Source organism: Pteropus medius, unplaced genomic scaffold (assembly GCF_902729225.1).
Source record: "Pteropus medius unplaced genomic scaffold, Ma_sr-lr_union100, whole genome shotgun sequence".
In the NCBI taxonomy this organism is placed as follows: Eukaryota; Metazoa; Chordata; class Mammalia; order Chiroptera; family Pteropodidae; genus Pteropus; species Pteropus medius.
In genome coordinates, this window is record NW_024345479.1 from 2,590,728 (window position 1) to 2,616,278 (window position 25,551).

General features: G+C 36.0%; 1 protein-coding gene across 4 annotated transcripts in view; it reads left to right on the top strand.

Moving 5' to 3' along the window:
* The first annotated feature begins 255 nt into the window (after positions 1-255).
* FBXL20 (F-box and leucine rich repeat protein 20) overlaps positions 256-25,551 on the top strand; it is an 82,786-nt gene continuing 57,490 nt past the window's right edge. Inside the window, exon 1 of one of the 4 annotated variants that reach the window (XM_039873628.1) lies at positions 256-662. In XM_039873628.1, coding sequence (XP_039729562.1) covers positions 615-662 — 48 coding nt within the window. In that variant the 5' untranslated portion in view covers positions 256-614. The other 3 variants (XM_039873627.1, XM_039873629.1, XM_039873630.1) reach the window with 3 other exon arrangements.

Here is a 25,551-nt window from a genome sequence, read left to right on the forward strand (position 1 = left end):
AGACCTCGAGAGCGGGAGTTGCTAAAGTATGATAATATTGCACAAGGGAACTTCTATACAAGGAGCCGCGGAGTCAAATGAATGTCGTCGTTTCCTCTCCGCGAGCGCCCCCGCCTACTCGTCCAGACACGCTTGTTTCTCCCGCCAAAATGGCGTAAAGATCAGGTTCTCACCAACCAGAGCTCTGATTGGAGAACCGGTAGGAACTAGAACCCATTGGGTGTCAGTGGCTGTCTGGCGGCCGGACGGCAGAGGGGCGGGGAAAGCCAAAGGCCCGTGTTCCTCGCGGCCCCCTCCCACCATCAAAGCGCGCCCCTCCCCCAGCTAAGGGACTAGTCGGCCAGCTCCAGCACTGCACCCCTGACCCCAGGGCGCGAGGTGAGGCCTCGCTGCATATCCCCCGAGCAGAGGGCAACGCAGTTATCCCCCTGCCCTCCTGATTCATGAGGGAGACCCACGCCCCGCAGCGGCCGCACAGGCCTCCCTGCAACACCCGGTAATGCAATCCACGGGGACGGGGGCGGCGGCGGCAGCGGCACCAACGACAGCGACGGCGGCGGCAGCAGCAACAGCAGCACTGCCCCAATCTAGAGACAAGCAGAAAGAGGAGGAAAATGGCTCCGAGCAGGGACCGCCTGCTGCACTTTGGGTTCAAGGCGACAGTGAGTGATAGGGGAAGGGAATTGGGTGGCTGGGAAGGACGTGTGTGGCAGCACAGGCTATCGGGGAAGGAGCGACAAGACTTAGGGAGCTGGGAAGACTAGACAGAAAGCTCAAGTGCTTAGTGGGTTGATGCGTGCTTCATGCCCGCGGAGGAGAGAACCGGGCTCCGGTGCTGCGTGCAGTTGTCTGCTTTCCTGTCTACGGGGTCCGCGAGCACGCGCGCACACGCACCCGCCCCACAGCCCCTCCCATACACAAATACACACAGACACTTGGGCACTTCCCTGCCTCTCCTGCTCGCGGTGGGCTTGCCTGCCTGGGACCCGAGAGCCGGCTCGCGCCGCTGCCGCGGTCCGGCTTCTCTCGGGCCGACCGTCGCCGGCTGCGCCCGGGAGTGGGGGAGGGGTGGTCCCGCGCCGCGCCGCCGCGCGCTCCTCCTCTCCCCCTCCCCACGCTGTTCCGAGGCCCGGGCGGCTCTACCCAATGAGGAGCGGCGTTGCTGGCAGGTGGGGAGTGTTTTTGTTTTGGGTTGAAGTTGAGGCTGAGGAGAGAGAAGAGCTAGCGACGAGCAGTCGTCGCCGCTGCCAGCGCCGCGGGAAGTGGAGGAGGCCCAGTTTGAGTCGAGAGGTCCCCCCTCCCCGTTGACGGTCCCTGCCCGCCGCTCCTCTGCCTCCTCCTGGTCCCGGAGCTCCCGGGCCTGCCCGGGGCCCCTCGTCTTTGCACTCCGCTCGCCGCAGCGCCCGGCCCCGGCCGCACCCGCCGGCCCCATGAGGAGGGACGTGAACGGAGTGACCAAGAGCAGGTTTGAGGTGTGAGCTTGGGGGAGGAGGATGGTTGGGCGTGAAGTAGGAGATTCCCGCTCTCGTACCCCCTCGCCTCCAAATTAGCACTGCACCGAGCCTCCTCCCTTGCCTGGCGCCATCACCTACCGACCGCCAGGCTGCCAGACTTCTTTCCCCTTCCTCGGGGCCCGAAAGCCCAGTGCAAGCCCGGCCACCCTAGCCTTCCCGCAGGTCGCCTCCTTCCTTTTCCACCCGCGGGCCCCGGCAGGGGATTAGCTCTGGCGCCCTAATTCCCCCCTCCCCCCAGTATCACTCAGCTTTGCATTCTTTACACAACCCTTGGCTTGCCTCCCTCCACCCGACAGGAAAAGCATCACAGCTCTGATCGACCAAAGCTTGCTGCTTTTCTTTCTGCCACCTTACTCTTGAAGCGAGATGGGGAATTTATGTGTCTGGGGCCATTTGTCAAGTTTTAGAGACCTTGGTTAAAGTAGGGAAGTGGGGGCAGTATGCTGGGATGAGAGAGGCGACCACGAGTTTTCGGTGCTATGTTTGGTTGGGGTATTGTTCTGGTACTTCCTCTTTCCCGTTTAGTCTGTACTTTTGTAGCTCATTGTTTTGGGGAACTCTTAGATGTTACAGACTTTGAGATTGGGACGAAGGTCCGAGAAACTTTAGAAAATCCTTTCAAGTTTGTCTCTAAGAACTTTTCCTCCTCTGGCGCGAGAGGTTTATAATCATGGAATTGAGAAATGGATGAGGAAATAAGGAAACGCCTGAAAGCGTGTTTAGAGAGAAGTCACCACGTAGGGAAATGATTCCTTTGGAAAGTGAAGTATTGTAACTACAAATGAATTACAGTAGAATAGTAAGGTACATGGTTTATCAGGGGGATTAAGAAGAAGAAAGAAACTTCAACAAGAAGAGAAAATGTTACCTGGCCTTTTCTGGCAAAGAATCAGGCTGACCTGGGATCACTCACAGCTCAGTGTACATCTCACTTGGTGTTTTTCTTTATTTCCATTTGAAGGATGAAATTGTAAGACAGGGAGACAAAAGTTACAGAAACTTGCCAACTAGGTGGAGAGGGTGAAATTGTTTCCTAAAGGTCTTCACATCATTCTATTCCTTGATTTCTTTTCATGCTTATGGGAAAAATATTTTAACTTATCCACAAATGTCAAGATAGGGAGTGTTTGGGAGAAGTTTAAATTCAGAGCTGCAATATTACTGTTGCAGGCGAGGGGTGGAGAAATTAAGGAATGGGTCTCCTTAGAGTTTTTATATTTAACTTAATCATGGGAAGGAAGTATTATAATAGATAAGATTTGATGTTTAATAGAGCTTTATGTTGCTCTAATATAGAGAGTCTCAATAAGCTTAATTTTTGGTGTTTTCATATTCAGTACTATAAAAATCAGGACTGTCATTGAAATTATTGAACAGACATTTAGCAGTTAACAGGATCTTAAAAGCACTGAAATACTGAAGATTTGTGTGGGGGGTAACGTTTTGCCACAGCAATCAGCTCTTTATCATTTTGCTATTCACTTTTTTAGGTTGTGTAATTGATGGAAAGAGTTCTTTTGTAGTATGCTTTAAAATTGCATGGCCATATCTTTTTATAATTTATCTTATATTTTAATTTGTAGTTTATCTGTAGTGGTGGCACTAAAATAATAAGGAAATTTATTGCTTTATTAAACATATTTATTTACCTCGATTGGTATGTAACTGGCAGTTAAAGCTTTCCAAATGTGTCTGAGAAGATAAAAAGAATAAGGAGAAAAAAAAACCCTTCTGTGTATTTTTCATGTTTAAAGTGTTTATAAACCAGAAGCTACTCTCTTAATGATGTGAGATGTTTCATTCTAGAATATAAGTGAAAAGGGCTGAAAATGCCAACCGTTAATGAGTTTCATCATCTGATTATTTCTTAAAATCATTTACTTCTTTACTGACCTATTTTACAAGTAGTAAAATAATAAACTGACCTCTTGTGGTAATAAACTTTGCTAATTCATTGAAAACATTTAAATATTTACTTTCAATGGATAGAAGATGTAGATAAGGTAAAGCAGAACTTTAATATCTAAAACATCAGTTTTTAAAAAATTATCAAAATATTCAGAATGCTTTTTTAAAGAACTGATAATTTAACGATTGTAAACAGATAGCTGATCTCTGAGAATTTTTTTGAGTGCAGGAAATTTTTATAGCAAATATAATAACTAATTTTAAATTAGTTGTGGTTAATACAAAAAATAAAAGGTTGGAGTTTTTTTGGCCACATTTTTTTCTAGGAGGAAGATAACTAAAGCTTATCTTTTTATAGTTGATTCATTAAGATATTTTTATAGAGAATATTCTGTATATTATGCTTTAGGATGTTTTATCTAGAGACCATACTTTAAATCTCTTACTCAGGGGTAGAGCTATAGAAAAAGAAATTCAAGTCAAAATCAAGGGAGAAGAATATCTGTTAGCCAGATATGTAGCATCCTGTAAATAGCCATAGGTGATGACTATTGGATAAAAGAGTTAAAAAGATAGATGTGAAAATTATTGTTCTTTGCTATATCACTTTGGCATTAAATCTATACAGTAATAATGCTTAAAAGTTAACATAATGTGTGCCGAATTGTTTTAGTCTCAATTGAAATTCATCATTCAGATACTTTTTGTTATATTACTTACAGTAAACTTCATTTTGTGGCTAATTTTGATAATTTCCTTTCAAATTTAATAACAGTTATTGAATGCTTCCTATATGCCAGGCACTGAGCTAGATGTTTTACCTGTTACTTCTGATGCTCACAATTCCATTTTACAGTTGAGGAAAACTAGGGCCTAACAAGTGTTTCAGTTGCACAGCCAGTAAGTAGGGGAGCCAAGATTCCAATCTGCATTTTTTTGACTCCACTCTATCATTCTGCTCTGTTTTTGGCAAAACATAGCGTAAAAGCCCATAAAATGTGTGGAAAAGAGCTTTCCTAAAGTTCTTCATCCAGTATATTTTATTTTGTCTTTGCCATCAAGAGAGTGAAACTACCCTTCATTTTAAGTACTGTAACCAATTAGTGACAGATAACATGTAAATATCTAGGCTAGCCCTTGAATCCAAATTTAGATTTTTTTTTTCAGTTACACCTCTCTACTTTATCATACTCTCAGTAGCTCCATTATGAGAATATAGTACTATTGGAAGGAAAATTATATCTTATTTGGGTTTATTAAAAAGTCTATAACATTAAAAAAGTTACAGTGGTAACATTAACTGACATTCGGATACCATTTAACAGTTTAATCAGTACCTGAAGATGTTAAGATTCACACAGGAAATGATACTCTAATTTGGGTGTTTTGAAGTATTGTTCATTACAGTTTTTCATTATGCCTTACTGCTGCTCTGTTAAGTCTGTCATTTAATATTACATGTATTATATGTAATTGTACATGTAATTTTAATATTACATGTAATGTTACATGTAATATGATATTACAGCCTGCTTCATTTTATCAATTTAATTTGTCCAAAATAAGAAAAAATTATAACATGCGGTATGGTAGAAAGGACATACAGCATTGGGAGTTAAGAGAACTGAATATTAGTCTTGATTTTTGCCGACTATAACTTTGGTCATTTTCCTCCATTGCAAAACAAGTGTGATAGAATCAATGATTAAGGTTCCCTTTGTTCCGGAATCCTATGAATCTGTAATTTTTGAATAAAAGCAGAAGACCGTATTTCTTTGGCTATTTCTTCTGAAGCAGCCACTCCAGTATTCTATTAGTTTGTAGGCTGAGTCATACAGTACTGTTGAGGCTGTAGTAACGACCTTTTCCTTTCTTAAGGTCTTCTAATTTAAAGAACATTCTGCATAGTAAATAATATTTTCCAAATTGATGCATGTAGAAAATGTTATATATTTTTCTAATGGGTGAGAGTCATTTGTTTCACTCCATTTGAAAGACTATGCAATGGGAAAGAGTACTAGTAAAACTAAGGAATTTTGTTTTTAACGCTTTAGAGGGTGACTTGAAAGCAGTCTAATAGTATAGAAAATTAGAGGTCTATGCTTTTTATGCCCATTCAGACAATCTGTCCTTTTTGAACAATATTATTTATGTTTCTTTACTCTGTAATCATAGGTGTTTTTTATCTTTTGAAGCATGATACATTATATTATGTATTTGTATTGTAGTCATTCATTATTTAAAATTTCAGCATATGTTTGTACCTTTCTACTGTCTACATAAGATAAACCATTATGGATTGAAAGTTACCATGTTTTTCATTAAGTTGTTAAAATTTTTTAGCTTGGCAAGAACTCTACAAAGAATTCTGGATATTTAAGTTCTACATTCTTACATGTAATTTGTTTCTACATTGAAGATTTTTTCATTTCTGTTAGATGTATTTACACTTTTAAAGTCCTTTTATGTTTTAGGTCATTTGTCATTTTTAAGCTGTTAGTGTTGGTGTTGCCTTTTAATCTTAATTTTTAAAATCCTTGTGTATTTATCGCCAGAGTTGTCTCTTTTCAAATCTTCATTTCATTTTTCTTGCAAATTATTAAGTACTTTTGTTACAGGCCAAGGATGCCATTCCTAGCTCTTAGATTACTGTTTCCCAACTGGTGACAGATTGGAAACTGAATTTTAAATTTCAGTAATCTAACTACTACTGCGGTTTTGGAAGGGTATTTTTAGATGTTCAAAGTAAAATATTCCGTTACACCAGGAAAATCCAAGGGAGGGAGGAAGAAGAAAGAATGCCTTTAAACAGACCAAATTTAGCTGCTTGTGCATAGTTGTCTTTACATTGTTTTCCTACATGATCTTCCAGACTTAGTGAATTCTTAGATCAGACCTCCACCCAAAAATTGACTCAGAAAAATGAAAGCGTCCAACTGCAGTTTTACAGTTTTATATCTTAATGCACTTGGATTCATATAAAAAATGTTAACTTAATAGCAACTAACAATAGGTGGTGGTATTGAACTATGCAATAGTATTTGCACTTCATCTTGCTTAATTATATAACTTTAAAAAACAAAGATATGTATTCAGATGTAATAAACCCAAAACAAATTCGCATTAGCTTTTGAAGACTTTCTGTTAAAAGAATGGCTTTACCTACCTAGGTAGTTATTTTCAGTGCCTATCAAATAACTGTTTAGCAGACACACGAGTTGTAGGTAAGTAACTTCTTTATTCTCCAATCATATTTTTGCCAGTTTGATTTATGATATTCTGTTGGCTTTAATAAGCCTTATAGCTGACCATTGTAATCAAGTGGAAATGTAATTAATTTAATCCAGTTTTGCTTCCTCTCTTAAATTGCTATAAGGTTAAAGTCACCTGTTAAATCATGGTAGACGAGGATTTAGTTAACCGTGAAACAAATATTGGCAATTTCTTCCGTCATTTTTGTCCTTGATCCCAAGAATGTCTAGTAAAAACTAGAAAAGAGAAACAGAACACTGTGAAAGAAAGTAAATTGATCTTATGTATTACTTTGGTGCTAAGACAAATCATAACTAACAACATAGAGGTGAAGTTTGGCAATATGTCAAATGCCTGCCCAATTTTATATTATTAAATGTACCAGCTATTATGATATTTCTTGATGACTGTGACTTTCTAATTAACTGCAGGATGCAGGCAGATATAATTTCATAATGATTTAAAAGTAAAAAATGGAAAAGCATTCTTTTTCCTCATAAATTGAAATAATAAGAAGATGCCATAGATAGTATAGCTATTCTGGGTGCTTCGAGAGTTTGCTTTAGTGTTTGCAAAGTGAGGGAGTTTATGTGGCAGGAAGGACAGGCAAAAAGAAGACAGTAAAATTTCTAGATAGGTGCAAGTTTTTATTTATTTTATTTATTATTCATTTACTTTTTTAGGTAAGGCAACCCTTGGTTGACCTCATAGATTGCATGGACCTCGTCAGTTTACAATCCCTTATTTTTTATTTTTTTTACACCTACAGCACCTGGTCTTCCTAGGTGGTTTCCCATCCAGGAACTAACCAGGCCCGACCCTGCTTAGCTTTCAAGATCAGCGGGGATCAGACTTGTTCAAAGTAGGTTTTTAAACGTAAAGTGCCTGTTCTTATCCATATGTCACTCTTGGTTGACAGTTTAGATCCAGAGAAGGTCATTGCCAACTCACTATATCCTTAATTGAACTTAACAACAAAGAGCCAGGGTTTTTTTTGTTTTGTTTGTTTTCTTTTTTCCTTTTTGTAGGTGGATGGGGAAAAGAAAAAAGTGATTTGCAGTTCCCTGCAAATTAACACTTTAATGTTAACTATAAATGTTAGCTGCAAAGTTTTCCAGAGTTCTCCATTAGAATGTCATTTTTTTGTCGTCTTATTCTTTGAACCAGATCATTTATATATTTTAATATCTAATTTTGGAATCAATTTGAGTAAGGAGGGAATGAAAATGTTAAGGCGATATCTTAAGGATTTTATAAAGGGAAATCAGTTCTAAACTATGAAATAAGTATTCCCACATATATATTTTTACTCACACATATGTATATGTGTACTAGTATATGTGTGACCTTGGTTAAGTTATCTCTCTGGACCTCCATTTTCTCAACACTAAGGTTTCTTCTAGCATTCTGTGATTCTTTAAATAAATCCCTTAATTTGCTGCAGGTTAGAGATTAGATATTCAGTTTATTGCCAGTGTTCAGTTTCTGTGCTTACGACTGTTAATAAAGAAAAAATAGGCTTTGTGAACTTAACCTGTATTCTGCTTTGGATTTCTGCTTATTTTTGCCCTGACTTTTTTAAAAATGGAGATGGACACTGGTAATAAAAACAACTGGTAAATCTGTCCAAATGAACACCTTTGTCAAGGGAATGAGGAATGGTATAATGGTTGTATGATATCCGGGAGTTTATAGTGTGTTGTGATTCAATTTCTCAGGATTTATGGAATTTATATATGTAGAAATATAGAACCTATTTAAGAACATTAGTTTTGAAGTCTGTTCGAACCCTGGCTTTACCACTTAACAACTGCGTGACTTTGGACAAGTTATTTAATCTCTGAGTCAAATTTTTAAAAAAATTAAAAATTTTTTAGGGGTGGCATTGGTTAATGAGATTATATGTCTCAAGTGTACAATTCTGGAATACATTATCTGTATATTGCATTTTGTGTTCACCACCCAGAGTTCATTCTCCATCTGTCACCATATATTTGACCCCCTTAAATTTTTCAATATCTAAAATGGGTATGAAACCTACTGAACTGGATTATGAGGATTAAATCCTATAATGTTTGTATAGCACTTAGCAAATTGTCTATCGTACAATAAGGACTCAATAAATAATGCCTATTATATTACTTTGTGGGGTTCCACCACACAATAAGTGCTCAATAAATAATGACTATTATTATATTACTTTGTAGAGTAGGAGTTTTTTAAAGTAAACTTTTTATAAATCATTATTTAAAATACTTTACAAGAATTTACTATTTGAAGGAAAAATCCTATTATAAAGGAATGCAATTATCTCTTTACTCATCTGACTTAGTTTTACATATTGGGTTTATTAAACAGAAACACCTATGAATTTTAATCAGTCTAGTTGAACAGTAATAATTTAGCAGTGTTTCAATCTGAAGTTTATACTACAGCCATTGTATTTATTGTTAGGCAAATGTAGTTAAATATCTCCTCAGATGAGAATCTGGCACCAGATTGTAAATTGACATTTAAAACACTAGATCAGTCAGCTTTTACCCAGAGACTGATCATTCTTCCTTCACTGATTTATAGAAAATTAAGCTATGGCATGACAACATGGATAAGTAGAGGTGCATTTACTTTTGAATAAGAGCACTGCATTGCTAATACTCTTTTCCCACATGCATCCGTATCTGCTTTTTGAAAATTATGTATGTGTTCTTCATGTAAAGAAGCTCATATTGAAAAAAATTACATCCTAACTTATTTCTGCAACCCATTTATAGGAAAGAAACTTCATATATTTTGGAATTCTCCTTGGATAAATTAAAACATTTATTTAATACTAGAACTTTTCTAACATTACCATGAATGGTCCAACTTCAGGAAGATAAAGGACTTAATATTCAGTATTCATAGTCACAGCTGACTGGAGTTAATACAAAAGAAGCTTCCCAAATCTAAATCTACACAACAGCAAATACAGTTTTACTGAGGGCAACACATTCCTTAAGGAAGAATAATTATATTTAGATTAAATGCCTCAAAAAGTGTATTATAGGCCCTAAGTGACATAAATTTTATCTGAGCTCATCAGTGTCTGGTCCAGACAGAAAAGTTTGTCCTAAATATAGGAATTAAGATCTCAAGAGACCTATTTTTGGCACTGTTGTGAACTCACACTGAGCCCTGGGGAAAACCATTTACCTCTCTTTATCTTTACAGCTCTAAAATAATATTTCCAATACCTATTTCTTTATTTAATACAAATTGGATTAATGTTAAAGATTAAACTTAACATAATGTCTGTCAATTATACCTCAATAAAAATAAAAAAAATTTAAAACCCAAACTCTTACTTTTTAATAGTACTACTTGAGTTCAGTATACATTATTAAAGAGGAATAAGTGAAACTAAATATTGTTTATGACAACTTAATTCCATAGTAGAGATAAATAAGTAATCTTGAGTGCCCTATCAGAATCACTAGTGAAGTACTTATGAATCCCTGGAAAACAGTGCATTTGCTGAATGAGAATAGATCTGGGCATTCAAGTTTAGTAGAAGTTTCCTTAAGAGAGAGTGATGTAAATTTCTGTTAAACACTGGGATAAGGGATACTAAGGTAAATTATATTTACAACCTGAATTCCATGGGGAAATAATTTACATGAATTTGACATAAAATCAGCACCCCTTCTCTCGGTTCCTATTCTTTCTGAGATGTTTTGGCCCTGGAAACAAGGTGCAGAATCTAATGTACAGCACTGAAAATAGTTATTTTACAGTTTGTACATTTTACATGATTAAATACATTCAGTTTCACTAATGAAACCACCATACTACACTATACGGCTTCTCAGGCTCCGGAGAACAAAAATATGTCTCGGAGTTCAGCAAAGCTTATCTGACCTTGTCCAGGGCTCAGAAAATCTGAGGGGTTCAATTCTGTTCAAAATTTGTTTAGCACCAACTATGTGTCAGATGTCGATAGGTGTTAGAGGTACAGAGCTGCTCCAAAAAATTGCTTGGCCTCAGGGAGTTTGTAGTCTAGTTCAGAAGAAAGACACATACAAAAAGTAATTTAGTGGATTCTGGTAAATGCAGTGATAGGTGTATGGGAAAGTGATAAGAACCAATTTCATGAAAAGCGTTCATACTTTCTGTGATCCTCATACTGCTTATTAAATGTGCATTATACTTTAATGCTTTTAAAGGAAAACAAAATCCTTCGACACCGCTTTCAAAAAATATTAGCACTTTACTGTTGCTGTAAGGACTTATGTATTATTTATATTTTTAAATTATGTTTATTGGGATAACATTGGTTAATACAATTACATAATTTTCAGGTGTACATTATAATTTGACATCTATATATTCTATTGTGTGATTACCACCCAAAGTCCAGTTAGGATTTATTTTTTTAAATATGAATACCAGTTATCCTCTTCTGTGATATTCTCTTCAGGTTTACAAGAAAGGGCCAAGGGAAAAGATCGGCAGGTATTAGTAATTTCTTTGATTCTACTGATACATCTTTAGGAAAACGAAATAATAGCACTACTAAAGCCTGACATTCCTCAGACTTAAGCAGAAATTAATCAAGGTTGGAAAAGGACTAACAGGAAAAGTAACTCTTTCACCAGTAGTTCCAGGAATTCATTATATAGTTTGTAGTTAGGCTAGTAGGGTTCCCTTTGTTTTTAAGATAAAAAGTAAGTCTTGTTAAGGAATTTATGAATGATTTTGCATCATGCTGACCCTCATATATATGTGTGTGTGTGTATATATTTGTATGTATGATCTCTCATATTTGACCTTCATATATGACCTTTATATATGTTCTGCTAACCTCCCTTTAGTAGGACAGATATTTTGAACTATCTCAAGTAATAAATTTATGTGTTTTACACATTAAAGAGCATGTTCCCATATATTATTTCATTTGAATTTAAAACATCTTACATGTTAGGTACAGGATACTTCCCTGCTATTTATAGATAAGAAAGCAGATGCTCTGAAAGGCTGTTATTTTCCCAACATAAAATAGCTAAGTATAAAAACCAGAACTTTAATCCAGTTGACTTGAAGTCTGTTATACTTGCCTCTAGAGTACGCTGACTGAGAGTAGGTTATTTTGAACAGTTTCCTCATTATCCTTCTTTTGGTCCATAGCAGGCTTTTTTTTTTTTCTTTTTTCTTTTTTCTGACTTTATTGAAATATAATAAACAATTAGTTGCTTGTATTTACATTATACAATTCAGTGAGTTTTTTTCCAATTATAGTGGGCATACAGTAATATACCAGTTTCAGTTATACAGCCTAGTGATCAGAGATCTACATAATTTGCAAAGCGATCACCCTACTAAATCTAGTACCTCTCTTCCCCTTGCATATTTATTACATTATTAGCCATGTTCCCCATGCTACACTCTATATTTCCATGTTTATTCTGCAACTATCCATTTGTACTTCTTAATCCCTTTGTCTTTTTTCCATCCCCCAACCCCCCTCCCATCTAGTTAAGCCCTCAAAATATTCTCTGTATGAGTTTATTACTGCTTTTGTTATTTTGTTCTTTAGATTCCACATATATGTGAAATCATGCAATATTTGTCTTTCTCTATATAACTCCTTTCATTCAACACAGTACCCTCTAGGTCTATCAAGGCAATATCTTTTTTTATCCTATTTCTTTTAGTCTGTGTGTGTCTTTTAATCTGAAGTGAGTCTCTTGTAGGCAAAATATGAAGGGGTCTTGTTTTCTTATCCATTCAGTCACTCTATCTTTTGGTTGGAGCATTTAATTCTTTTCCTTTTGATGTACTTGTTGATAGGGATGTAGTTATTCCCATTCTTTATTTCTGTTTTTTATACATGTTTTTTCTTTTTAAAGAAGTCGCTCCAACATTTCCTGTAATAGTGGCTTGGTGTCGATAAATTCCTGTAACTTATTTTTGTCTGAGAAGCTCTTAATCTGTCCTTCAACTCTAAATGATAGCTTGATAGCTTTGCTGGATAAAGTATTCTTGGTTGTAGATACTGGATTTTCATCATGTCAAATATTTTGTGCCAAGCCCTTTTGTCCTGCATGGATTCTTTTGAGAAATCAGCTGCCGGTCTTATGGGTGCTTCCTTGTAGGTAATTGCTTTTCTCTTGCTGCTTTTAAGATTCTCTCTTTGTCTTTAAGCTTTGGCATTTTAATTATGATGTGTCTTGGTGTGGGCCTCTCTTGGTTCCTCTTTCTTGGGACTCTCTCAGCTTCCTGGAGTTGTGTATCTATTTCCTTCACCAGCTGAAGGAAGTTTTCCATCATTATTTTTTCAAATAACTCTTCATTGATGATGCTCAGAAGTGAGCAAGTCTTGTTTTCCTTCAGGTACCCTTATGACATGGATGTTTTTACATTTAATAGTGTCACATAGGCTCTTTAAATTATTATTATAGTCTTGGCTTTTTTTTGCTATTCTGATTGAGTGTCCTTGGCTTCCCCATCCTCTCTATTGGTGGTTCAATCCTCTTCTTTATCCACTCTGTGTATTCTATCTGATATACTCTTCATCTCAGATAATGTGTTCTTCACTTCTTAATGGTTCCCTTTTATAATTTCCATTTCCATTTTTATGTTTTTTATCTCTTTGTTAAAGTTCTCACTGAATTCATCTACACTTTCCCTAAGTTCATCGAGCATCTTTATAACCAGTGTTTTGAACTCTGCATCTGTTGGATTGCTTGACTCCATTATTCCTGGGTCTGTTCTGTTCTCTAGTATGGTTTCTGCCTCTCTGTCTTCCCGTTTTGACTGCCTTTCTGTGTCTATTTCTGTGTACTAAGCAAAGCTTGTATGTCTCCCGGTCTTATTAGTATGTGGCTTTGTGTAGTTGGTGTACAGTAGCACCGTCCTGAGAAGGGTTCAGCTGCAAGTCAAGTTTAGCCCCAGCCTGTGCTCCCAACAGGACCCCCTGTTAAGATTCAGCAAGCAGTCCACAGATGCTGTGCTTATAGTTCCCTCAAGAAACCACATCAGAAACCGATGCCAGCTGCCATCAGTGTGAGTCTTGGCTCTGCTCAGTAAGGAGCACCTGACTCCCTGAGGACACAGCTGGATGTGGCTTGGGTGGGGTTGTGAGTTGGGAGAGGCGGAGTATCAGGGAATCCCCTGGGCAAGTGACCTCTGTTATCCAATTTGATGACCTCTCAGCTATGGCGGCGCTGCATCTGCACACTGGAAGCGGGAGGGCTCAACAGAGGAATAGTGGATACCCCCAGCACTTTTGTCCCAGAGAGATCTTAGCCTCTGGCCCTCTAGCAACTTAGTGTTCCCCCTTGTAAGTCCCTGTTGCTCCCCGTGCATCTGACCTGGCGATGATGCTCAGAAGTGAGCAAGTCCGTCACTTCGAAAGTCTTCTCATGGACACAGCTCCTTTAAGAGGTGTCTACAGCTGCTGTAGCCTCTGTCCCACTCAGCTGCTAGGTACCGGGCAGCCTCACGTCCTCGCCCTGTCCTACCTCTTCCTGTTGCAGGTTGATTTCTTATTTCTCTCCCTAGTTGTAGGGCTTGTTCATCTAGATCCCACGTGACTTTCCTTGCTGTTTGTTCGTGTTTCTGTTGCAACTTTGATTTGGTTACAAGAGGGATGAACAAAGCCTCTATCATAATCTATGCCATTTCTTTCCCTCATAGCAGGCATTTATTTATAAGATGTTTGGTTGGGATTGAGTAACACTTGAATTTATGGCCATAGAAGTAAGCAAAGTTAACTGTTTGGAGACTGAAAAGTATGGGAGTTGAATCTGTACTTTGGCTTATTAGCCATACTTACTAACTAACTTAAGTAACTCTCCTAAACAACCATGAACAAATATTCTGTATAAACCATACCCAGGTAGTAATTTCCTTTCAGATACCTATGCAGTAAATCACAGTTGGACCAAAAGCTTAGTATATCATCCATATGTTGAGTAAAACTGATCTGATTATATTTTTAACCGTAATTCTTCCTTGTGAAGACTAGCGTTGAGATATTAAAACAGTTTTATAAGTATTTGTGAAACCTTTATAAACTTTATAAGTTTATAAAATTTTTTGCAAGTTTTAGTCAGGCTTGACTTATAAAGCCTGGGCAACATTTTACTCAATTTCACATAGTATATTATCAAAGATGAAAAGTAGCAATATACTACTACTGACTTAAAATAATAAAAATTTAGGATATGGTATTTTATGAATAAGCATAGATATTCCTAGATATAAAAGATCAAGTAGATTTAGTAGAGTTAAAATAGGTTTTAATATCAAAGAATACCAAGAAACAATATTATCTTCTAGAGTATTTAAATAATTTATTTCAATAATGTGAAATTTGCATTAAAGGTGATCTCATTCATAAAATACAAGATGTTCTGGAGTTATAGCCAAGATCTATCTGACCCTACTAACCACTATCAAAAATATATTCAGATGGTGGTGGCTCTATAGTGTAGTGGTTAGCACGTCTGCTTTATGCGCAGAAGGTCCTGGATTCGCGCCCCAGGTGGAGCCACAGACCATACCCTGGGTGCACCAGGCCCCAGGTACGTCAGCCCCCCGGGTATGCCAGGCCCCAGGTGCACACTGTGAGCATGTGGGAGGAGACGCCCAGCCTTCAGAGACTGATGGTTCTTAAGCAACATCCATAGGTTAGGGGTGGAAGGGGTGGAGAATTAAAGTGGAGAAAAAAAAAATATTCAAATGAAATGTGTAATTAACTCATTACATTGCCTTTTTAGTCTTAATAATACTACCTACCTACCTAGGATCCAGTTTTATTCTTCTATACATGTTATGGCTGTTGTCCAGTGACTGGGGTTTTGTCAGTATTCCCAGTATAGTATTATTTCAGACATGAATTAACATGAGAATGATAAACCACAGAATTCAATGCAGCATCAGGCTGTGAACCAGGGGAGAGTGTATGTGTTCCACCTTAACTTCATTGGAAACAATGTTTTTCTTCTGTGGAATTAGACCCAAATACACATTCAGGTTGAAAGGTCCATAGGCAGCCAAATAGTAGTTGTTAGGCTTAATGCCATTGGTACTCTTAAAAAAGGAAATGATGAGGTTGAGGTCTAAGTAAAACTTATCCAAAAACTAGTTTAGTAAACTTTCTTTTAGCTTTTCTTTACTGTGGCAGACTATGGCTTATTAAATGGTGTGCAATCTCTGTGAATGTTATCACTCTTTTAGCCAAAGGAGACTTTAGTATCAGCTTCTTTGGCCATCCTCATGTAGCCTCAGGTTCCTCAGTTTAATGTGTTTCAGTGACATGCCTTTCTTCTGTCTATTTCTGTTTTTATAAAAATAAGACAGTTATAACAATAGGCCTGTGGTCTAAATTGTGACTGGAAATGGAGGTTAAATTGTTGCTTTAGTATTTGTTCTTGGAGAGAAGTTAAAGTATAATCTATTTACAGTAAAGTGAGTTTCAAGTGAAAAGTAATTCCCCTATCCTCCCATGCTCCAGAGGTAACCATTATTAACTGTTTATTATATATTGTTTTATAAATTATGTATTCATTAGTATTATGTATGGTTATGTTCATATTTTATAAGCAAACAAGATTATGTTTGACATATGGTTTAGCACCTTGCTTTTTTTCTCATTTTAAAAATTGTGTTTTAAATTATATAAGAAATATATGAATAATTTTATTTAAAAAACTAAAACATTTTAAGTATGATAAAAATACCTCCTTATATTCTCCCTAATCCTGATCCTCTCCACTCCACCCATCTCCACCTAAAGAGATAAGGACCAGTTTTAAACTTGGTGACTATCCTTAAAAGTCTTTTTCCATACTTTTTATATAGCATTACTTTTATATGTGTGTATTTACATAATTAGCTTCATGCTGTGCATGTTATTCTGAAACTTTAACTACAGTATGTCTTAGAGATCTGTTAGATGTATTTAACAACTATATCTCATTTCATTATATAAATATTCTAGTCTGTATAGCTGGCTATTAATAGGCCTTTAGACTTTCTTCTTGGCATTACAAACAAAAATGGAACAAATGTTTTTGTATATGCCTTCTGGTAAATATCAAGAAGGGATTTCTGGGTCACAGGGAATATGTGTTTTTTAGGTTTATTAGATACTGTCAAATTGCCTTCCTAATTTATGTTTTGGCTAGTAGTATATGAATGAACTTGTTTCTCCACATCTTCACCAAACACAATGTTTTCCAATTTAGAATTTTTTTCAGTGATAGATGGAAAATTGTGTTTTATTGTTTTCTTCTGTATTTTTCTATTTACGATTGAAGTTGGGTATCTTCCTGTTTTAGTCTTCATGTTTTATTGATCACTTGTATTTCTCCCATAAATTCTCTGTTTTACTTCTTGACAAGTTTTAAAAATTGGCAGTCTTTTTTTTTTAATCCCTATAGGCATTTTTGTAATAAGAGTTTATTGGAGCCAAATTGATATATATGCCGGGGAGCAAGATCGCAAATATTCTCCCCCTTTAGGCATTATTTATATTGGATAGTAACCCATTGAGTGGGCTTGTCTTTTAACTTTGTTTATATTGGCTTTTTTGGTGTTTATAAAAAAAAGTGTCTCTTAATCCCAAGATTATAAATATTCTTCCATATTTTGTTATGGTATTTTTTATAGTTGTTTTTCGCATTAAATTCTTGTACATCTAAGTTTTTACTGGAGTTTATTTTATAAAATGGAATTCTAACCGAACTTTCTCTCTGTATTGATAACGAGTTGTCCTGACAAAATTTAGTTCATCTTCTCCCCACTGGTTTTGAAATGTCATTTCTGTCATAAAACTAATTGAATTCAGAGATCTGTGTTTGAACTATGTTGTTTCTTCCATCCATTTTTTTTATTGCTGTTACCACAGTTTTAATTAATTGGCTTTATACATTAATTGGGAGAATTGACACCTTTATAATATTTTCCTTTCCATTCATGAACATAATATACATGATATATAGTTGTAGCTTTTATCAGAAGTTCTTTATAGAGTTCTTTAAGATCTTACAAAGTTTCTGTTAGTTTTTATATCTACATACTTTATAATTTATAGTGTTGGTACAAATGGACTTTTTTTGGTTACATTTTCTAATCATTAACTCAGTCAGCAAATATTTGTTGAGCACTTTATAAGTGCCTGATGCTGTTAAAGATACTGAGGGTATAAAAGTCGACAAAACACAAAATCTTGCCCTAATGGAGTTTAAAATTTAGTGAAGGGATATTGACATGAAACATAAAAAAATAAAAAATACATAATGTCTGATGCTAGTAAGTGCTGTAGACAAAAATGAAGGACAGGAGGAAAAGGAAGGGAACTGGACATGATTTACGTTTTACATAGAACGATTAAGGAAGACTTTATGATTAAGGTTAACATTTGAACAGAGGTAAAGAAATCATGGAGCAAAGAAAGACCATTACAGGCAAAGGAATGCAAAAATTGAAGGTGGCAGTGTGTTTGGTGTGTTCTAGCACAGGTAGGTCACTGTGGCTGGATCATGTTGAGGTTGGTTGAGTAACTTAGTAGGGAGGTCAGAGAGTTATGAATAAGAATGAAAAAGGGGAATAGGGGAGAGTTGGAGAGCAGAGTAGATCATGAATGGTGTTATTGGCCATTTTAAGCTCTGAATTTTATTCTGAGCAAGGGAAACCATAGGAAATTTTGAGCAGAAGAGGAACATGATATAATTCATATTTTGAAAGATTCACTCTTGCTTTATTGAGACTTAATATGTAACTGCTATTCAAGGCTCTTGCAATAATCCAGAAAAATAATAGTGGTATCTTGTATGAAATTGATTGTAGTGGAAGTGTGAGAAGTAACTGGATTCTGGATATTTTGAAAGTAGAGCTCTTAGAGTTTACTGTCATTAGAGAGCTATAAAGTTTGTGTTGATCTTTGTATATTCATTTGTATCCAGTTTGGATGCTCTTAGGTAGAAGTAATAGAAACTTTTTTTTGTGACTTAAGCAATAAGATGTTCATTATCTCACATTATAAGGAGTCCAAAGTAAAGCTTTTTCTAGGATTAAGAACTATGCTTTAAAAGAGGTGCTTTTCAAACTTCAGTTTGCATGATCACCTGGAAAACTGGTAAATCACCTGGATCCATGAATTTACATCTAAGAAATACAAGAGTGATGCTTCAGTGAGCACCACACTTTGGGTAACGCTGACTTAGAGCATGATAAATAGAAGGACTTTAGTGTTTAGTGTTTGAAGCACAACTTTGGAACCAGACTGCCTGAGTTCAAATCTTAGCTCTGCTATTTCCTGTCTGTATTTAAATTTTTCAGATATGTTGATATTGAGCTATTTTGTTCATTTCTGATTTTATTGTGTTATGTATAATATATGTGTATCAGTGGCTTATATGATAACAGGTTTTTAAATTTTCTTTGTGTCCAAGCACATCATCAGTTTTTGTAAATATTCTATGTGTTAGAACAAAGTAGTAGTTTTTATTTGTTGAATGTGTGAGTTTGATACAGAAAAAATGATCACAGATACAAAATTTTAAAAATGATGCTGTGTTGCAAGAAGGAAGAAGAGGGTGCTTACCAGTCAGAGGCTGGAGACCAGACTACCTTATTTTCTTAACATGTAAAAATTGTGCTCTTTTTGTATTTGAATATGAAATTTGATAGCTCAACAGAGGGTGAAAGCCTCAGGATCCTTAAGAAGAGGAAACAAAAAAAAAAAAGTGGCGGAAGAAGAAAACCTAGTGATTTTACAAGGGAGAGGAAGGTGGACCTTGTATTTGTGGACTGAATTTTTTTTTTTTTTATAGAAAGATGAAAGCCTTATTACTCCAGACATGGAAGCAGGCCTGAGCAAGAGAAGCGTGGCTCAAAAGGCCTTAAAAAAATTTTTAAGTCTATTTATTTAAACTTAGAAAACTTCAAAAAGTCTCATAGTACTTTTGAAAGAGATCATAGCATTTATCCAATAAAACATTAAAGATCCATTATTTTTAAAGATCTTACTGTTTTCTAATTACTGACATGCAGTGCACTGGCTAATTATGGCAAAGCTAATTTCAATCAGTTCATATTTTGGATGCAATGAATATTTAAAGCTGTGTGACCTTGGAATATTTATGTAGTCTTTGCACCTCAGTTTTTTAAATTATGAAATGGATATAACAATAGAATCCTTCTATCTAGGGTTGTTGCAAATTAAATGATATGTGTATAAAGTGCTTACAAGGGTGCTGGGTGTACAATGTGCATTCACTAAGTTCAAGTTATTGTCATAATTTGGCTTAGTTCATTACACATAACTGTTAGATCAAGCTTGTTATATGTATTATTCAAATTCTTTACGTCTTTATTAGCTTTTTGCCCATTTTGTCTTTTGTACTATTTGAGAAGAATATTAAAGTTCTCCAGCCATCTCGAAACTTTTTTTTGTAGTACAGTTTTTGCTTCATATATTTCGAAGCTCTATTGTTAAGATATATAAACTTTAAAGAATGTTAAATTTGCTTTTATTGGTGAATTGTTTCTATATCTATAGAAATACCTCTTTGACTCAATGATTTTTGTCCTTGAATTAAATTTTACCTAATATTATTGATATAAAAGTTGTTTCATTCTTGAGTACTGAGCTGGCTTCTTTGGGTCCTCACATTCTAGATTTTGGACTGGTAGTTCTTTATACTGTTTTTTTGCTCTTTCATGCTTTAAAGAAGTCACCTATTATTGTCATTGCTTTTAATATTTCACCCAACTTTTTAGTGGCTCTTAGAAGGTTCATGAGAATAATCTGGCCAGTCACTGCTGTAAGCAGAAGCAGAAGTACCTGGTTCACTCCTCTTCTTCTGAAAGTAGTGGATCCTTTTAAAAAGTTCTTTTACTGTGTACGTATGGGTGGTGCACTCACCTAATTATGTCTGGAAATGTCTTTTTTTTCTCATTGCTCAGGTCATCTGGGGTTAGCTGGGAACAAAGTTCTCCATTGCAGTTACTTTCCCTCGGTATTCTAAAGATATTCCTCTGTTGTTTTCTGAACTCTATTGCTAAGAGTAAATTTATTTTTATCTTTCTTCAAAGAGCTCTTTGACTACACATTTTTGAATTACTTTTTATTGAGTTATAATTCACATTATTCCCTTTTTATGGTGTACAATTTAGTGACTTCTAGTATATGCACAGATAGGTCTAAATCATCACCATTGTCAATTCCGGAACATTTTCTAAACTTTAGAAAGAAACTTGTACCCTTTATCTGTTGCCCTCAATCCTTAACCACACCTTTGTTCTAAGCAAAAACTGATCTACTTTCTGTCTCTGTAGATTTCTCTTTTCTGGACTTTAGTTGAATTTCATATAGTATGTGGTCTTTATGACTGGCTTCTTAGCATGTGTTCAAGGTTCAACATGTTGGAGCATGTATCCATACTTCATTCTTTTTTATGGCTGAATAGTCCATTGTCTGGATATACCATATTTTGTTTATCCTTTTATTAACATGTTTGGGTGGTTTCTACCTTTTGGCTATTATAAAGAGTGCCTCTGTGAATATTCTTATGAGCAAATATGTGTTTAAAACCCGTTTTCAATTCTTTTGGGTATATACTTAGGAGTGGAATTGCTGGATCACGTGGCAATTCTATGTTTAACATTTTGAGGAACTGCCAAATTGTTTTCCACAGCAGCTGCACCATTTTACATTCCCACCAGCAATGTCCAGTGGTTCAGATTTCTCCATATCCTTGCCAACAGTTGTTTTCTTTTTGTTAAATGATAGCATCCTAGTGGGTGTGAGGTGGTTTCTCATTGTGGTTTTGCTTTATTTTTCCTTAATGACTAATGATATTGAGCATCTTATCATGTGCTTTTTGACCATTTCTGTATCTTCTTTGGAGAAATGTCTATTCAAATTCTTCGCCATTTTTAAAATAGGTTATTTGTATTCTATTGTTGAGTCAGAGTTTTTTTTTTTATTTTCAATACTAGACCCTTATATATTACTTGGAAATTATTTCTTTACATGTGTTGAAATTTTATTGTTGAAAACTGAACATTTTAAATATTAAAATGCGGCAACTCTAGAAATTCTCTTCCCTCCTGGGTTTGTTAATGCTGCCTACTGTATCATTTGTTCAGTGTCTTTCCTGAAGTAATTCTGTAAAGTCTGTATTCTTTGTCATGTGTGGTCTCTGAAATCTCTGTTCCATTAGCTTAGTAGTCAGCTAATGATTGTACAGGGATTCCCTTAAATGCCTGTCCCTCAGACAGCCGTGACTAAAACATTTGCCTGTAAATGTTTTGGACAAAGTCGGGTAGTTTCTTTAGCACTAGGCCCCTTTTGAGTTGGGCAAAATAAAGACAAGCTTTTTGAGCTGGTCTTCCAGGGAACAACGAAACAAGTGAAGACAAATAATAACCACACTTGGAAAATGAGATCTATTCTGGTTCCTCAGTCACTAACAATGCAAGATTTGACTTTCAGAGCTATTGCTTATCCAGGGATTGGGGTAAATTAAAATGCCACAGGAGAGTCGGCCTTGTTGTAGTTGTTATTGTTGTTGTTTGAATATACACTCCTTGGGTTGTTGCAAGCCTTTGATTAAGTTCCAGAGTTAAAAAAAAAAATGTTTTGCTAGCTTTTGGTTACTTTTACGGAGAGGTAGGATTTCGAAATTCTTTATTCTGCCATTTTCACTGATGTTGCCTCTCAGTACACTTTTGATCTGAGGTTTTTGAAAACATCCAGTTCTGGCTCCCTAATTTTGAAATACTCCAATTATGCTAAAAATGTACTTTCTCAATTTCTAATTTTTGTTCTATAGAAGAGTGACCACAACCACTAGTTTGGCTATATCTTCTCCTGATCATTTTAATGTACTACTTATTTTTAACCACTGAAGTCACATGATGATGATATATTAATACAGTGAATTTGAGTGGTTATTGTCTTTTTTCTGTATCATAGAAAAGCAACTTAAGATATCAGCTTAGATTTATCCACTTCATTTGCGTAAACAGAATTATTTTCAGTTTTAGATTTACATGATGTATAATTAGTTTCTAAAAATCTTGAAGAATATAGACAAAAAACAGAAATGGTGATAATGGCCTGACATATTTTAGAGGAAATTTGGCAAGGAAAAACAAAATCTTAGTTATATTGTAGCAATATTAATATGTGGTTGCTGTGACTTTAGAATGAGTGTAACCTGAAACCACAAAAATCATCTTTTAGTTTAAAGAAGCATTTAGCCCTTCAGTCAGTTTAACAAATATTTATATTGTGACTTGTGTGTAAGGTACTGTGGTTAATCTACCTTCTTAATATTTACAGCCTGGTAGGTTAGAAGACAACACAGTAAGCAAAATTTAAACTCTGTAATAGAACTATAAGCATTGTGCTATGAATGATAGAAAAGCAGTGAACATATCTATCTAAAGAAAATTGGGATTTCTGAAGAAGTCTCAAGTAAAGCATTCCTTATCCTTGCCGAAGTTCCAAACAAATGCAGAAAACAGGAGTGACAGGGACCAACACATCAATTTTATTACTAACAGATCAGGTTGGAGGATACAACTTTCAGTATGTGAACCAAATTGTATCTTTTAACTGAAATCCTTTAGGTAGACCCACTTAGTTATAAGTAGTGCTATACTGGATCAAGCATCTCTGTAGGGAAGAGTGGCCCTAAAGAAATGGAAAATGCTTGTTCCACACCTGGAAAAGGTACACAGAGATGGGCCAAGTTTGCTCTTCATCTAAAATTAACTGGTCAGCTAAGTTCAGATAAGGCACTCATCTCTATCAGTGAAGTAGTATAGAGATGCCAAGAGTATGTTTAGAGAAAATTCATCATAATGAAAACCTAAAGTGGGAAGGAGGCATTCCCTCCCAACAGAGAGAATCAGAGGAGCTTTTATAGAGATATCAAATTGGAGCAGAGCATTAAAAATGGTTTCTAGGTAGATTTCTAGGTAGAAGAATAATAAATTCTTCTAAGAATAATAAATTCATAGAGATGAGAAAGTATAGGCTCTGTCTGAAAATAAAATAGTCTAATTTAACCCAGAATTTGAGTTCTTGATTTCAATTGTGTTATCATTTGGGAATTTATTATCAAACATAAACATTTAGCCCCTTAATAGCAGTTGGCTCATTTTCAAGGTTATTTGACTTAAAAGATTACAAAAATCACCACTTTCTGGTTTTAAGACAGAAAAATAAAATTATTTTCAGACTTTTGAAAATCACATAAAAGCAAATATAAACTCCATCTTTGAAAATATGAGACATCTGTAATAGTACTTTTATGGGAAGAGAGAAAGCAGAAATAGTAAGTGACCTAGCAGAGGAGAAGGTCAAACCCAAGTGCCTATTAGAAGAGAATAGTGGCACGAAAGAAACAGATCATAATTTGTCTGCAGGACTCCTGCGGGAAAAGCTCAGAGCATGGAGGTACCATATACCACAGATGAAGGCTGAGGACAAAGGGGTTGTTTGAAAGTCTTTAATGAGAGCTAGACCCCTCTCTGCCTCTTTCTTACTTCCAGTACTCTCCCTCTTCACCTTGAGCCGTTGGGCTGCTGCCATCAGTCTCATAGAAATCAGGAAATTTTTCTTTGGAGGAATTGAATTTGAGAAATTCAGGACCTAGGACCCCAAGCCTAGAGGAGGATGGGGATAAGATGCCCCCTGAATATTGGAATCATCCAGTCTCCTTCCCTTACCTACTTCCAGAATTCCATCAGCCAGGTAAGAGATTAGAAAATTGTCTTCTAGTAAGAGAATGGCCCCAGAGAAAAGATAGCTGAATTTTAAAATTCTGCTTATGTATCAAGAGGCTATGCCTATCAGTGTCGATTTTTAAAAACATATATAAACATGTTTTTGTTCATTTTTTTATGGCTGATGGCAGACAACCTTATAAAGTCATTCATGACCAAATTCTTTATAGAACTGTTCCATGAAACATATATTCTAGGAAATCTACAAAACCTTTCGATTAGTAAAATTGGTGGCGGGGGTGGGGGTGGGGAGAGGGAAGGGCCTAAATAAAGACATTGCCAATGTTATTTTTCAAAACGATCTGATAGTCATTGATCTTTAAAATAAACTCCAGATTAATTTACACCAAATCTAAAGGATATAATCCCATCATTTAAAAATGGAATACATGTAGATTTATGAAAAATCTCATTGTCTTGATGTTTTTCATTTTGGATCACCACTGGTTTGGGGAGATAAGATCAAGCGTAGTGCCAAAAAACAGTTATCAAACCTGTGTTCTAGGTTAAGTTTTAATTTGTTTATAACACCTGGTAACAATGCTAGCCTGATTTTTCCTCAGTCTGCACTGATTTCAATTTTGAATGTATTTAGGAAAACCTGTCTAACACATTCTGTAATCCTTGTTAATTACATTTATTTCCTCTGTTGGTTCCCTTTTCTGTTTCTTTTTGTTTGTTTGTTTTCAGCTTTATTGAGATAATATAATAGCCATTAAGTTTAAGGTGTACAATGTGATGATTTTGATATATGTATGTTTTACAAAATGATTACCACAATAAGGTTAGTGGACACATTCATCACCTTACATTGTTAATGTTTTTGTGTGTGTGTGTGTGTGTGTGTGTGTGTGTGTGTGTGTGTTAGAGCATTTAAGATCTACTCTCAATAACTTTCAAGTATACAGTAGTCACTATGCTTTTAAAATACGCTGTACTTTAGAGCTGCACAACTTACCCATCTTGTAACTGAAAGTTGTTTGTACCCTTTGATTATCTTCTCTCATTTCCCCCAGACCCTGTCCTTATTTCAGAGCCGTAAAGATGAAATGGCATCTTGTTATTCATAATATGACCCTTTCAACCACAC